The sequence below is a fragment of the Ursus americanus genome, chromosome 26 (assembly GCF_024610735.1).
Source record: "Ursus americanus isolate L20-20 chromosome 26, mUrsAme1.1.p, whole genome shotgun sequence".
Classification (NCBI taxonomy): domain Eukaryota; kingdom Metazoa; phylum Chordata; class Mammalia; order Carnivora; family Ursidae; genus Ursus; species Ursus americanus.
In genome coordinates, this window is record NC_142152.1 from 17,419,368 (window position 1) to 17,435,856 (window position 16,489).

A 16,489-nucleotide genomic window follows, 5' to 3' on the forward strand; every position below is an offset into this window, starting at 1 on the left:
TCTTAGGTGAAGAGCTGGAAGTTGGGGGAGTGTGGGGAGGTAGTTAGTTGCCAAAGGCATAGCCAGAGCTGAGATGCTATTTCCTATCTGACTTCAAAGCCCCTTCCTTTTCCACATTATTGAGGTCCTTCCACCTGCTGGGCTCAGCATTGTTATCTGCTGGACCCTAGGCTCTGCTTGCCCCAGAGAGGCTGACATTACAAAGGAAAATAGCTGGCAGTTGTTGTAACCGCAAGCTACAAATGCAACACAAGTTTGGAGTAAATTGCAGTCCTGATTTGCAGGAGCTTTACTAATCAGAGTTTGAGTCATAGGCGCTCAATTGTTCTGTTATTCACAGGGTCTCTCCTCACTCTACTTTCCATCCTCCCACATATTCCTTCTTATCTAAATTGCTCATGGATAGAGCGCCTGGGTGGCTCAGTCGGTTAAGTGTCCGACTCTTTGATTTCAGCCCAGGTCAAGATCTCAGGGTTGTGAGATTGAGCGCCATGTCAGGTTCCATGCTGGGTGTGCAGCCTGCTTAAGATTCTTTCTCTCCCTCTCCCTCTGCCCCCTCCCTGCCGGCTTGTGCTAGCACGCTCTCTCTCTCAAATAAACAGCTCATGGATTTCTGAATTCAGGGTTTACCCATACCGATAAACCCTGCGAAAAAGTGTGATTCTGTACATAGGTCTTTGTCAATAAAGAGGCTTCTCTGTGGAGCAGTTTTAATGGCTTGTTATCCAGATGAATGTTCCAGAAGGAGTACACTGCATCTTGGTAGAATCTTATCAGTTTCATCATTCATTCAAAAATATCTGAGTGTCTACTATGTGCCATGCCCTGTTCTAGGTACTGGGGATAGAGGGGTGAACCCCACCAACAAAGACTCCACCCAAGCAGAACTGCCTTTAGTAGAGATCCCTGATAAATGAGTAAACAGAGACAGGTTCTGTTGTTTCTCACCCCACATTTGACTGTTCCACTTAATCTTCTTGAGATCAGATTGGCTTTATGGCTTTTTGCTCTTGGGTACCTACCACTTCTGGGGCTTCAGATGGCCATGCCTGTGTTGTCCCCTAGGCTGGAATGGCCTTTCTGCCTCCCCCAGACTCCTGTTCATCCTTCCGCTCTGATCTCAGTTGCCAGGTTCTGCCCTGTGCCAGCATAACGAAACACCCGCAGATTACAATGTCCTGCTTCTGTGGACATGTCTGTCCCCCCCCCTTCTGGACTCTGAACACTTTAATGAGAGCATCTGTGTCTGATTTATCTTTATATCTCCAGGGCCTAGCATGCAGCCTTGTGCGTGGATGCTCCGTGTGTTTGCTCCAAGAAATGTTGAGTCCCACCGCCCCTGGTGGTGGGAGTGGTATTACAGAAATTGCTTCAAGGGGAGGGATGCTGAGTCTGGGAGGGGATGGTTTGCTCCAGCAGTTCTGTGATTCTCTGACGAGTTCAGCATGAGCCCTGCCATGACTGGAGGACACGGGCTAGGATAGGGGCAGTGATGATTAAGGAGAGGTGCTATGGAACATTCTGATGAGCATTTGAGGGAAAGTTAGAAATGTGAAGTTCTGAGGTTCTAGGGCAGAGCTGGAAGGAATAGTTGAAGATGTAGGCTTTTACAGCTGTCGTCCAGCTGGGGTCCAGAGAGGCGGTGGCTTGACCTGGTTGTGATGGCTACCTAATTGCAAATCAGGTGGGGGGACCAGGCCACCCGGTTCAGAAGACTTTCCACTACGCTGGGAAGCTAAGGATAAGGAAGCAAAAGCACAGAGAGGGGAAGTAACTTGCCCCAGATCACACTGCTTGTAAGTGGGGGAGCCTAAATTCGGCTGTGGATCTGCCTGATGACAGACGCCAGCTTGTAACCACTGAGCTACCTGTCTTTTCTTGGGGACTTCAAATCTCAAGCTCGTAACACGTTTTCAGTTCTCCCCTTTGTTAGCTGTAAGCCATGATAGGAAAAGAATATCATTCATGTGTTTTCTTTCTGTTGAAGTGTAGCTGTGTGTTTTCAGGAAAACATTTACATTCTTCAAATATTAAAATAAAAGGCTCTGAATTATTTACTATGTGCATATATATGCAGTACATATAAATAACATGAGGAAGTTTTTGGGTTTTCGCTACTGTGAAATTTAAAACACTCTTATTTCATTTCTATCGTACTTCATTTAAAAATAAATATTTCATCCTGTATTGTAATGAATGAGAATCTAGCCCTTTAATGTCACGAACCCTAGCTTCATAGTCAATGAGTGTAATTATAATCTCCTTACCTGTGTAGGTTTTGCATCCCGTTTCTCTAACATCTGTTGACACATGGGCTGGAAAGTGGTTATATCACTATTTTAGAACTGATTCTTTCTAGACACAGAAAAGTTAAATGACATTGAGTTTCAAAATGAGCTGCTAGAGGAACCAAAAATAGAAGCTTTTCTACTACATACTCGACTCACTGAGATTCCTAACATGGAGACTGTCTGCCAGCCTTTGGTAGTCTGAAGTCCCTGTCCTGGACCATCAGCCTCTTGTAACACCAGAAATATTTCTGTAGGGGACGGCGCGGGGGGTGGGGGGGGTGGGGAGAGGGGAGCCGTCTGGGAAAGACGAAAACAGGGCTGACAGGATTGTTTCTAGGTCATTCCCAACCTTGCTGTTATAACACAGTTTTCTAGGTGGGAGATAATACGCTCATTAAAGTCCGAGTGTTCATTTACAAGTAAAGCCAGGAACCCCAAATGGCTCTATTACATAGATAAATGAGCAGACATAAAATGGACTTAATTTTTGTTTTTCGGGCTCTGCCATATTCTGTATTCAGGCAAAGGAGTAGGCAAATAAGTAGCTATTTAAAAATAAAACAGCATGTTGTTCATTTAACTTTAAAAGCCATTGATTGGAATTAATAATCAGCATTGCCATGTAGCACTATATTCATGGAAACACTGACGTTACAGTGTGTGGAGATAAGAGAATGATGTTCATTATCTCTTCATGTAATCTTACTTTTAAAATGCATCTTAATTCACAAATGATGAAGAAAGCAAGCAACATTCAAAGGGTATACTGTGGGCATTTAAATTCTTAGCACAAATGACAAATTCCTGTCTCTTGCCCATCTTCCACCCAAATTTGTTTTTATGGAATGACCTTTGGTACTAACTTATTTTACAATAAAATATTTCCTGAGTTTTTATTTTGAATTGAAATGGCCTTTTCTGTCAAGTATGGTATTTATAAAAGTTTCTTTGATGAAAAGCCTATGAATTTTGTGCAAATAGCCCAGGCAGGCTCTTGGCTTAGGGATAACATTTGTATAGGACTTTTATGGCTTTAGACGATGCGTTTGCCCACTCGGTTTATTGGACCCTTACCTGTGAGTACGCTGTGGAATTCACATTTTACTGATGAGAACCATGTAGAAAGAGGCGCCTTGGCGTGGATCTGGGTCCACAGCAGGCATTCAGCATTTTGTTTTAAAAGGAAGTTAACAAAGAGAACCCACTAGGTTATTCAACTTGCGCAAAGTAGCGCAGCAAATACAGTGTGATACCAAGAACTTACCTTCTTGTCTCAGAAATTCCATACACTGTCATCATTTCCCTGATATCTTTTCAGGCTTTTTAGAAAGGTCAAATTAAAAATATTTGTTTTACTTAATTGAGGTAAAATTCACATAACATAAAATTAACTACTTTAAAGCCTACATTTCAGTGGCACTTAACACATTCACAGTGTTCTGCATCTATTACCCCAATCTCGTTCAAAAATGTTTTCCTTGTCCCAGAGGAGACCCCATACCCATTCAGCAGTAACCCCATTCCATCCTCCGCCCAGCTGTTGGTAGCTACCAGTTTGCTTCCTGTCTAAATTTACCTATTCTAGATAGTTCATGGAAATGGAATCATACAATATGTGACTGTCTTAGTCTGTGTGGGCTGCTATAACAGAATGCCATAGATGGGCTGGCTTATAAACAACAGAAATTTGTTTCTTATATTTCTGGAGGCTGGGAAGTCCAAGATCAAGGCCTGAGCCAATCTGGTGTCTGGTTCATGGTGGCTTTATTCTCACTGTGTCTTCACATGATGGAAGGGAGCTCTCTGGGGTTTCTTTTATAAGGGCACTAATCACCTCCCAAAGGCTGTGCCTCCTCTTGCCATCCCACTGGGGCTTAGAATTTCAACATGTGCATTTTGGTGGGGACATAAACATTGAGTCCATTGCAGTGACCTTTGTGTCTGGCTTCTTTCATTAAGCGTAACGTTTTCAGGATAAATCTATGTTATAGCATGTATCAATACTTTATGACTTTCATGGGTGAATTTTATTCCATTGTAAGGATAGACTATATTTGGTTTATCCATCCATCAGTTGATGGACTTAGAGTTTTTTCCATGGTTTGGCCATTTTGAATAGTGCTGCTGTGAATGTTTGTGTTCAAGTATTTGTTTGAATACTTGTTTTCAGTTCTTTGGGGTATAGTTGAATTTTCAGTTTATATGGTAATTCTATGTTTAACTTTTGAGGCGTTACCAAACTGTTTTTCGTAGTGGTTGAACCATTTTACATTCCTACCAACAAGTTATAGATGTTCCTTGCCAACACTTGTTGTTTGAGGTTTTTCTTTTTTACTATGACCATCCTAGTGGGTATGAAGTGGTATTTCCTTGTGTTTTTTTTTTTTTTTAAAGATTTTATTTATTTATTTGACAGAGATAGAGACAGCCAGCGAGAGAGGGAACACAAGCAGGGGGAGTGGGAGAGGAAGAAGCAGGCTCATAGCAGAGGAGCCTGATGTGGGGCTTGATCCCATAACGCCGGGATCACGCCCTGAGCCGAAGGCAGACGTTTAACCGCTGTGCCACCCAGGCGCCCCTCCTTGTGGTTTTGATTTGCATTTCCCTGATAAAATATTCAGATTTTAATGCATAGAATTAATGTGATTAATAGAGTGAGCTTTGGTAAGACAAAATCAACATCAAAATGATTGGCTTCATCTGTCTTCAGAAGATTTTGTAGGACTGGCATAAGCTCACCCCTAAGGTGCATGATTCTGGGCTGAAAATAAAGAACATGTTGCTTTGGGATTAGAATAATATATGTGGATAACAAGACCCCAATTATCCCCTAAACATTTTTTAAAATACTGCTTAAATTAATGAGGAAAAATAAATTCGTCATGTTTTATTTTTGTATCACCTGCCAAAAGATACTTTTTTGCATTGTAGAGCTTTCTTCGTATAATTTTTTCATGTCTTAATGGTCTGTTCATTTATTTTTGCAGCGTGAGTGAAGACATCCGGGATGGCTCAGGGATCTGGGGATCAAAGAGCAGTGGGGATTGCTGACCCAGAGGAGAGTTCTCCAAATATGATAGTCTACCGCAAAGTAAGGCCTCTCATTAAATGTTGGGGGTGCTGCCTCTGTGTGTGTGTGTGTGTGTGTGTGCGCGCGCGTGTGTGTAGGGTTGACTGATGGTTGACAGCTTGACAAATGTTTTCTGCCTAAACTGCCTTGACGGATAAATGAATATCGTTTTCTTCTCATATGCTCTGATTTTCCAATTCTAAAATTCAAGGAACTTAGGTTTGTCATACTTGAAAAATATGATTTGGTTTTCTTTAAAGATTTTATTTTTAAGTAATCTCTACACCTATTGTGGGGCTTGAACTTACAACCCTGAGGTCAAGAGTTGCGCGGTCTACAAACTGAGCCAGCCAGGTGCCCCTGAATTGGTTTTCTTTAAATGCAAAGATTGCCTAAGCAATGCAGGGGGAGCTATATTCTCCTTCGACGTAAAAGCCTTTGTGTAACATTTATCAAGTGATTGTTTTTGAACCCATAGTCGGTACAAGATCTGGTCTAGATGATGTGGGAGATACAGAGGTATGCATGTATTAGATGGTTACAGTGGGTAGGAGACGTAAGATGGACACAAATAACTGTAATAATCTAAGTGTTAATTTCCATAAGAGAAGTGCAAATAGAGTGTTATATGAAATCAGAGGAACAGGTGATTACTTCCAGGCTCAGAGGCCAGGTGTGGACTGGTGGAGGAGTGGTCTTTGAACTCCGTTATAAAGGATGGGTAGGACTGCTTTCTGTGGAAAGCAGAAAGGAAGAACAACATTCCAGGTAGTGAGATGCGTTCAGCAAAGGGAAGGAGCTGAAGAAAGTGAACAGCAACCAGAACCAGTGAGCTTGGGGGCGTAGCAGACTTACATGGAGTAATGGAGGTAAGATTTTGGGAAGAGTTGGGTGGAGCCAGATTTTAGAATGTTGAATCATAGGCAATTTCATTACGAAAAACTTTTGTGCTAGGAGTTGTAAAATTAATATCTCTTTGGGATTATGAGTCTTGCCTGTGTGCCACGTGCACTGTTATGGAGGCAGATTCGAGACTCTGGGGGTGTGGGGGGGATTGGTATTTCTGTCTCTGTGAGAAAGGTAAGGAGGACACTAATCTAGCAAGGGAAATGCTTCTCAGAATTGAGTGGAACTGAGCAAAGGGATTAAAGAGTCTGAATTAAAAATGACTAGGAAACTGAATGCATATAGAATTAGGAAGGGAATAGAGAATCAAAGATGACTGTGTTTTGACCTTGGGTTATAGAAAGACATTGATGGTATTAATTCAAATAGGGATATTTGGAAGAATGTCTTAAAGGAAGGAACTACGACACATAAGTTTTATTTGTGCACATGTTGAATTTGAGGGAATAACTGCTTCTTATTAATACACCTTTTTAAGGCTTGCATATTTGTGAAAATTTAACCTAACTATATAACATATTAATAAGGAAAATGAGTTACTGTGCATTCATTTTACAAATATTCGAGTTGTCTGCTGGGTTCTGTGTATTCTGCAAGACTTTGTGTTTGATCTCTGCTAATCACATGAGCAAGGTTGAGCTAGATATTCCTGGATGACTGATATGGTGAATTTTTCTCTTTCCTTATAAAGATAGAACTCAAACTAATCTTGCTTTGAGTATCAAATTCCTTAATCCTTTGCTTTGTAAGAGAATGCTTAGATAACCCTTCTCTAACAGAGATGCCTGTTAAGTTGTAGTAAAGAAAAAAAAGAGATTAACAGGGCGAGCCAATTAGTGAAGCATACAGAATAGAAAGATGTTTATTCATCATTACCTTCTTAACCCACCCCATGCTGGGAAACCCTATGCCCAGCTCCTAGGAGCGTGAGCTTTGAAATCAGACCTAGGTTAAAATGATTGCAACTCTACTACTTCCTACTGGTGTGATCTTGAGTTTTTTTTAACTTCTGTGAGCTTCAGATTCTTCATTTTCAAAAAGAAAAATAAAAGGTGGGAGGAAGGATAGTACCTGGTGGGGTCATTATGAAGATTCATTTAGATAAAGTAAATGAGGCATTTCACATCTTACTTTGCACGGAGTGGTCCATAATGAACGTGTCTTTTCTTTTATCTTAAGGCCTCATAAAGACAGTGTGTCATTTGGAGAGGAAATAAAAATGTATAAATGTTGGTGCCATTAATAAGTTGGCTAAAGTATATTCATACAGTGAGTTGTATTTTAAGACACAGGTAAACAATACAGTTATTCTTTTTTAATTTAAATTCAATTATTTTTATTTTGTTCAGGAGATCGTAAACCCATGGGTTATTAAAGGTTCATAGGAAATGTAAAGGTCATGCAACCCAAACACCTTTCTGGTATTATAAATGTTTGGGATTATGTTGAAAGGAAACTCCCTTCAGGTTTGCGGGAACTTGATTTTTACTTTTTAGGTGGTAGGAGAGGACTCTTTTTTGGTTTAATTTAGGTACAAAGTTGTCGATTGCTGTAGTTCTTCAGAGATATGACTACTGGCCATTTGGTTTCTATATTGGAAATATATCTTGCTTATGACAAATTTGTGTGTGGGGCATGCATGTGTTCATGTTATTTGCTGTATTAGTTAATTGCTATAAAAGGGATATTGCATCTGTTCGATCTATTAGAAAGAAGGCATTGCTTAGTATGGATCTAGGACCTGGAATCATTTAAACCTAGTTAATTTGACTAAATCATGGTTGTGTTTCAACTGTGGGTTATTTACCTAGTTCTCTACTCGCAGTGCTGTAGACCAGCCATTGGCTACAACCAATACAACCATTATTGCGGGACACTATCCTCAAGGTGTCAGTAAAGATTAAACCTTGAAACCAAGGTCAATTCAAAACATTTACTATGGAAGTCCTCTTTCATAATGGTTTTTTCAAGGTTGTGAACTCTAAAACCAAAACTTTTTTTAGAGGTCTACAATAGAAATTTACATTAAAAATTATGCAAATAGTGTTTTCCTTTTTGTTTTCTTTCTCTTGTTTGTTGTTTCTTACTCATGTAGGATGTTTTTAGCGTGAAGTTTTTGCTTGGATTGTGTTGTGTTGATTCAGATGCTGACATTTAAAAAGCCAAATCTAGGGAAATGGAGCTTTCGGGTAAACCTCCGAGCAGTAAGTGGGATGATCATGTCCATGATGTTGTTGTGACTTTTAAATGCCATTTAGGATGGTAACCTCCTGACATATGAGTAATGATGGGTGGGTTTCTTAAGCCTACACTCTCAGGATCCTTCTCATTTTCTTTTCATGTTTTCTGTGTCATTAGCTGTGAGAAGTTGTACTTTCCCGAGGCATGATTTATTTATTGAGTTGAATAGACTTTCTAATTTAGTTTTTCATCCTTCACATTCACAGTTTGGATTGGAGGTGTGTATGAAAAATGTATTGGTCACATTAAAAATCTATTTAAGAGAAAACCTTAATTATTCATTAAGTCACCCAGACCCTGTTAACCTTTTTTATATTCTTGGATCCAAAGGATCCTGGGTCACTGAATTGTCCAATGTAGGGATGATATTTGAACGTGGCTGAACATCAGATCATTTACGGCTGTTTTATAAAAATATTGATCCTCAAAGGATCCCCTTCACCAAATTATTTTTGTTTCATAGGTCTGAACTGGGTCCTAGGAATCTGAGTCTTATTTTGTTTTTTAATATTTTAAAAGATTTTATTTCTTTGAGAGAGAGGGAGGGAGGCATGAGCAGGGAGGGGGTGGGGCAGAGGGAGAGGGAGAAGCAGAGTTCCCACTGAACAGGGAGCCTGACACTGGCCAATCCCAGGACCCTGAGATCAGGACCTGAGCCGAAGGCAGACACTTAACCAACTGAGCCACCCAGGCACCCCCTGGGAATATGAGTTTTAAACTCTTCTCAATCATTAGCCATCAAGGAAATTCAAATCAAAACCACACTGAGATACCACCTTACGCCAGTTAGAATGGCAAAAATAGACAAGGCAAGAAACAACAATTGTTGGAGAGGATGTGGAGAAAGGGGATCCCTCCTACATTGTTGGTGGGAATGCAAGTTGGTACAGCCACTCTGGAAAACCGTGTGGAGGTCCCTTAAAAAGTTAAAAATTGAGCTACCCTATGATCCAGCCATTGCGCTACTGGGTGTTTACCCCAAAGATACAGACGTAGTGAAGAGAAGGGCCATATGCACCCCAATGTTCATAGCAGCAATGTCCACAATAGCTAAATCGTGGAAGGAGCCGAGATGCCCTGCAACAGATGACTGGATTAAGAAGTTGTGGTCCATATATACAATGGAATATTACTCAGCAATCAGAAAGAATGAGTTCTCAACATTTGCTACAACATGGACGGCACTGGAGGAGATAATGCTTAGTGAAATAAGTCAAGCAGAGAAAGACAACTATCATATGATTTCTCTCATCTATGGAACATAAGAACTAGAATGATCAGTAGGGGAAGAAAGGGATAAAGGAAGGGGGGGTAATCAGAAGGGGGAATGAAACATGAAAGACTATGGACTATGAGAAACAAACTGAGGGCTACAGAGGGGAGGGGGGTGGGGGAATGGGATAGACCGGTGATGGGTAGTAAGGAGGGCACATATTGCATGGTGCACTGGGTGTTATACACAACTAATGAATCATCGAGCCTTACATCGAAAACCGGGGATGTACTGTATGGTGACTAACATAATATAATAAAAAATCATTATTAATTAAAAAAAAAAAAAAAAAAAAAAAAAATAAACTCTTCTCAGGAGAATCTGAGTTTGAAACACGCTTATTTAGTATCTTGTACAATATCCAGGTAGAGTACACATGACAAAGTAAAGGGAAAGTTGATGTTTTGAAGTGAGTTTTTGATTTTATAATTATTCATAGATCTTTCAGATGTAGAAGAACCAGTCTCCTGTCATGCAATTACAAGTAAGGGATTTTAGTAACATCCTCATTTTTTAAAAATTTTATTTCTATTTATTTATTCATTTATTTTATTATAATAATATTTTTTTATTACATAATGTTAGTCACCATACAGTACATCCCTTGTTTTTTATGTAAAGTTCCATGATTCATTAGTTGCGTATAACACCCAGTGCACCATGCAATACGTGCCCTCCTTACTACCCATCACCAGTCTATCCCATTCCCCCACCCCCTCCCCTCTGAAGCTCTCAGTTTGTTTCTCAGAGTCCATAGTCTCTCATGCTTCATTCCCCCTTCTGATTACCCCCCTTTCTTTATCCCTTTCTTCTCCTACCAATCTTCCTAGTTCTTACGTTCCATAGATGAGAGAAACCATATGATAATTGTCTTTCTCTGTTTGACTTATTTCACTTAGCATTATCTCCTCCAGTGCTGTCCATGTTGCAGCAAATGTCGAGAAATCGTTCTTTTTGATAGCTGAGTAATATTCCATTGTATATATGAACCACATCTTCTTAATCCAGTCATCTGTTGAAGGGCATCTCGGCTCCTTCCATGATTTAGCTATTGTGGACAGAGCTGCTATGAACATTGGGGTGCATATGGCCCTTCTCTTCACTACGTCTGTATCTTTGGGGTAAATACCCAGTAGTGCAATTGCTGGATCATAGGGTACATCCTCATTTAGATGAGCAAACTGAAGGATGGAGAGAGTGTGTAACTTGCATAGGTAACTCAGCAGTTTCCCCATGAGGCCATGATTATGTCCAGGTAGCCTGACTACCCCTGTTGATGTCCCTTCCACCGCCATGTTATCGACCACAGACTATCACTGCCACATTGTTGGGGCTCAACAGACATTGGATGAATTAAATAAATGAAAATACTGTGCAGCTGATCTTTGCTTTTCATGCTTATTCTCAGAGACTTGACTTGGTTAACTTTGAACATTTGTAATGCCAAAGCTTCCTTCTGCTTGTTGGTGCTCTTGTTTCTTGGGTAAAGATTTTCTAAAATGTTTACTTTCTTTTATAAACTTAGAATTCTTTTGAGTACAAGTAGGTTGCTTTCCAATTTTGTTTAATTCTCTGAGTGGTGTTAATAATGTCTCTTGAGAAATTTCCAACTGGACTGGTAATTTGATTTGGTAGAATTCTGGGCAATTAGATGGTAGTTGGACAGAGTAAATTGTAGCTTAACTTGACCCAGACTTGGGTCATGAGGCAGTACAGTGTGATGGAAGATGCCAGACAGGGAGCAGAGAGTTCGGGATATCTGACCCCAACTCCCACGCTTACTGATTTGGTTCTCTAGATGGGCAACTTCATTTTCCTAGCTCTGCTTCTTATTTTGATTTCCTCCGCTCTCCTTTCTTTTCCTCCTTCCTTGCCAACCACAGAATACTTCTTACACAAAAAGAATATATTCCATGTCCACATAAAGTAGAAAGAAGCATGATAAAATGAACCCTGTGTACCTAGCAACCCCTCAGCATAATAAATAAAATATTACTTTGGCTTCATTTCCTTTTCTGTAAAATGAGGGGACTGGACTAAATATTGTAAACATACTTTTCTGCAATAATTTACAAGTTTCATTCTGTAAGTTTTTAATCATTTAGAAGTTAATTAACTTTCCTGATGTCAGAACAATGTTGTGAGACTGTAGACATGCCTAAGGGTCTTTTGAACTTTTCTGGAAATATTTTAAACAGTCCTACATAACCTAAAGTGGATTGAGATAAAACCTAATGTAGTTAGGCATCAAAAGAAAAATTGTACTTGTAATGATTTAACATTCAACAGTTAAAGTATTTTCTTGGTGGCGATGTGTTTCTTTGGCTCACTAGTAACATATAAGACTTTTGTACAGGTATCATTTAGTGGTACTGATTGTAGGTTAGACAGATAGCAGGAACAGTGTTTCAGTAGTAGCACTGGATTCTGTCAGTAATACATAGTGTTAGGGATGAATTAGAAGTCTTAGAGAAAGAAGAGAAAGCCAATGTTCTTGTAAGTCATTGCTGGCTTCCTTCACTTGTTAATTTCCAGTTATTTATTCCTTCTCTGTTGGAATTTGGGTCTTGCCTCTGTGTTGCCCTGATACTCCAAGGTCACTTTCCCTAATGTTCTAGGACCCTTGCAGTTCTGGGTAGAAGTTGCTTTAGGCATATTTCCAAAAAGGAAATGTAGCACTATTTTAGTTACACAAGCAGTGGTATGCAGCAAGAAGGGGAAGAAATCTAGCCTGGAAGAGGCAAGCCTGATGAGCAAGCTGGGAATAGGACATTATTTTGGAATTCATGGAAGGCAGTGGTAGTGGCCAGCACAACTGAGAGTCAGGGAACCTATAGATACTGGTGACCAAGGCACAATGAGGCTTAGCAATAATTTAATCAGCAAATATGCATTGAGTGTCATTTGCATGCCAGATGCTAGGAATCCAAGATGAAGTCTGTGCCCTGATGACACCTGTAGGCTGATGGGCAGAGATGGGTAACTAGGCAACTGCAAGAGGCAGTTGGTAGAGGCGAGCTGAGGAACGTGGAAGGAGGTAGAAGGGTCACGAAGTCCATATCAAGAGAGAGGATGATGATGTCATAGAAGACCAGAGGATTTGGCACCTGCCTTAATTCGTGAAAGATGAATAGGAATTAACCTGGCAGAGAGGGGGGAAAAAGAAGTGTAGGAGGTAGAAGGACTACGACATGGAAAGGGACAGAGTTGTGATGTTATAAACTTTCTGGGAACTTCAAGTGGCTGTTTTCTTGGAGCTATGTGTATGTGACGGAGGTGGAGAAATAAAGTTGGCTGGGGAGATTAGCGTTGGATCACAAAAGACCTGACATATCATGCCAAAGATTTAGGACATCATGCAGGTATCTTCTCTTTGCACCTGCACATCCACATTCTACCCACCCCCCACCCCCCATGCTGCTCCCTGCCCCCAGGAGGTAGACTCATTGGCAGGGCTCTTGGGATCTCTGGCTTTGAATCAAGTTTGGTCAGTAGAAGCCTGGGGAGAGATGGGAGGGAGGAAGAAGAGCAAAGCCAGGGCGTTCCTTCCTGTGGCTCCCTCTCTGTAGAGTCTTGCACTGCCTGTGTCCCTTGACTGAGGGTCATTGTTCCTTCCAGGGCAGACTGTTCTCCTCTGGGTCCTGATACCCTTTTCTTCTCCTCATCTTTTTTGGGCATTTGGGTGGCTCCAGTTTGTATAGTCCTCTATTGCTGTATAACCAATTACCCCAAAATGTAATGGGGTTAATTGGCTTAAGCACATTTATTATGTCATAGTTTCCATGGGTCAGTAATCTTAGGTGGGTCCTCTGGGTCAGTGCCGCTCACAAAGACCACAGTCAGGATGTTGGCGGGGATTGCAGTTTAATCTGAAGGCTCACCTGAGGAAAGGCCCACTTAAGCTTACTCATGTGGTTGTTGGCTGGATTCAGTTCGAGTGCTGTGGGAGTGATGGCCTCAGTTCCTCACTAACTATTGACTGGAGCCACTCTGAGTTTCTTGACAGGGTAGCTTACAACAAGGCAGCTTGTCTCATCAGAATGAGCAAGGAAGAAGAGGCAGGAAGGGGGGTGGTAGTGGAGTTTTACTCCTTTGTAACCTAATCTTGGACATAACATTCCATATCCTTTCTGTTAGGAGCAGGTGACCAGGTGAGGGGTTTACGTATAAGTTAGGGGTTCCTGAGCGTTCCTTGTGGTTCTCCTATACTCTGCCACTTCTTTTTACTTTGTCTTTTTTGAAATAAATCTTTCTTCAATTGTCTTACGGGTGCCATCTGTTTCCTGACCAGTCTCTGACTCATGTAGACATTAACCCCAAAGCAAAGGAAAGCTACCGAAACCTTGTTTTTCTTCATAAGGAAAGTCACCACAAAAGAGAACCCGAAGCTGGGAAGTCATATGGTCGGCGTGGCGAATGCACTTGTGCAGAGAGGGTGTGAGAGAAATGGTAAGATTAGTGGGCAGAGTGGTTTGGTGATTTTGCAGGGATTCAGGTGAGGACAAAATGATGTCCCTGTTAATGGCAGTGGTAACGCAGGTGAAGGGATGTGCCTGAGAGCTGTTTAGGAGGTACAACCAACTGGATTTGGTGTCCGATAAGATGTGGGTGGATCTGAGGGGAATAAGGAGATATCTTTTCACCAGGTTACACCTGGGAAATGTCAGAAAGTCTCCTGGAACCAACAAAATTTTGAACCAAATAACTGTAGAGCTGGATTGCCTGCCCTTCTCCTCCTTGTGTGCAGAGAAGTCAAGTGTCGTGGAAGGAGAGTGTAACTGGGCCAGGGTGTCTCTCAATCAACTGTGGCTGCACCACTAGCTGACTTAGGGCCGTGCCCAAGTTGTTTTTGTTTTGAGTCTAGTTTTGCCATTTGTGAAGTGAGGAGTTAGCTAGTCTAGGTGATCTCGAAAGTGCTTTCAGCTCTGACATGCCAGGGCTTTCATAATCTAAAATAAAGATGTCCACATTTCTTTGCCTGTTTACTCTTTTTATAGCCGCCTTTGTTTTCTTTAAAATTTTCTTTTTGTTATTATTAGTATTATTATGTTATGTTAGTCACCATACAGTACATCATTAATTCTTGATGTAGTGTTCCATGATTCATTGTTTGTTAACCCAAGCAAAACTTTAAAAAGTCATGTAAGTCATTATGTTTCAAACAAACGCTTTTTGGTCTTGAACATTTAGGGCTTCTTTTCTTTTTTCCCAAGGACTAACTTCAGAGAGTATTCTGGGTAACTAATTTAATTGTTCAATCTGCATTTTGAATTCCTTTCATTAAGTATTTTGAAGGTTTTTTATTGCCTTGGGAAAAAACTGTTCTGTTTCCCTTTTCCCCTAGGATTGGAATTGCCACAGGAAAAGCTCCCCATCACATTATCTTGGTTGGCAGGAGACAGGAGTGTAGGCAAGTCCCCAACCAGTGGTATCAGTGTCCGCAGATGAAAGGCATGGTATTTTTAGTGTCGAGAACAGCTCAGTGTGGTTTAATATGATGTGTTTCCACGAGTATAGCTTTCTAATTTAGAAAGCCTTTGGTGTGTTCAAGGCTTCATTTCATTTTTTTCCCATTTCTCCCCCCTCATTTCATTTCCAAGAGTCTAAGATTTTACATTTTGACAATTTATTACTCTCACGATTGCCACTCCTTTGCAATATTCCTACATATGGAGAACTTGAATGGCCATAGAGTGAAGTCCTCATTCTCAAGATTTTGAACAAGAAAAACTAAAAGCCTACAGATACCTGTGAAGGGAAAATAAATGTTTCAGTTGTAGGATAGGAGCATTATTTTTAAAAAACACAATTGCCAATAGAAATCAAAACTGAAAATGGACAAGTCTTTTGATCTGCATTCTCATTTCTAAAAATGTATTAGAATAAGGGAATGGAAAAAATATACAAAGATAGACATATAGACACACATTCATGCCAAAAGAATATTCATACCTCTGTGGTAAATAACATCAAAAGATAGAAATCAATCAAATATTTGTTGAAAAGGAATTAAATAATCATAGGGGGATAGGATTTATATTTGGAATGACCCCCGGGTTAGGTTACTGGGTCCCTGTTCTGGTAGACCTACTAATTGCCTTGAAAGGAAGTTGGTTCTTGACATCCTAGGATATGGTCCAATTGAATATTCTTTACTTTTATTTTTTTTTATTTTTTATTTTTTTTTTTAAAGATTTTATTTATTTATGTGACAGAGAGACAGCCAGAGAGAGAGGGAACACAGCAGGCGAGTGAGAGAGGAAGAAGCAGGCTCCCAGCAGAGGAGCCTGATGTGGGACTCGATCCCGGAACGCCGGGATCACGCCCTGAGCCGAAGGCAGACGCTTTAACGACTGCGCCACCCAGGCGCCCTGAATATTCTTTACTTTTAAAACCCTACAGGACTTCACCATTTTTGTAAAAGTTTTGTCTTATTTGCTAAATACAATGGTTGTGTAGATTTACTAAAAAATTATTGTTTTTATTGCTTTATTATTTTCTACATCTCTGTGCTTACTTCTGGGATCATTTTTCTTTTGTCTGGAGAACTACCTTTAGTATTTTCTTTAGTGCAGATCTGCTGATGCAAGATTAAGGAAGATAATAGGGATTTATTGCTACCCCCTCTATACTGGATACTGTGCTGGGTACCGCACATACACTGACTCATGTAATCACCAGAATGGCTTGTTAGGCAACTGGTGGATG

At 40.5% G+C, this 16,489-nt stretch overlaps 1 protein-coding gene across 14 annotated transcripts in view; it reads left to right on the forward strand.

Annotated features, from left to right (window-relative positions):
* RGS6 (regulator of G protein signaling 6) overlaps nucleotides 1-16,489 on the forward strand; it is a 554,007-nt gene that overhangs the window by 18,839 nt on the left and 518,679 nt on the right. For 13 of the 14 annotated variants that reach the window (XM_087856077.1, XM_087856086.1, XM_087856080.1 and 10 more), the window contains exon 2: nucleotides 5,279-5,382. In XM_087856077.1, coding sequence (XP_087712203.1) covers nucleotides 5,299-5,382 — 84 coding nt within the window. In that variant the 5' untranslated portion in view covers nucleotides 5,279-5,298. Of the gene's footprint in view, nucleotides 1-5,278; nucleotides 5,383-16,489 lie in introns of those variants that run through there. The other variant, XM_087856088.1, reaches the window with a different exon arrangement.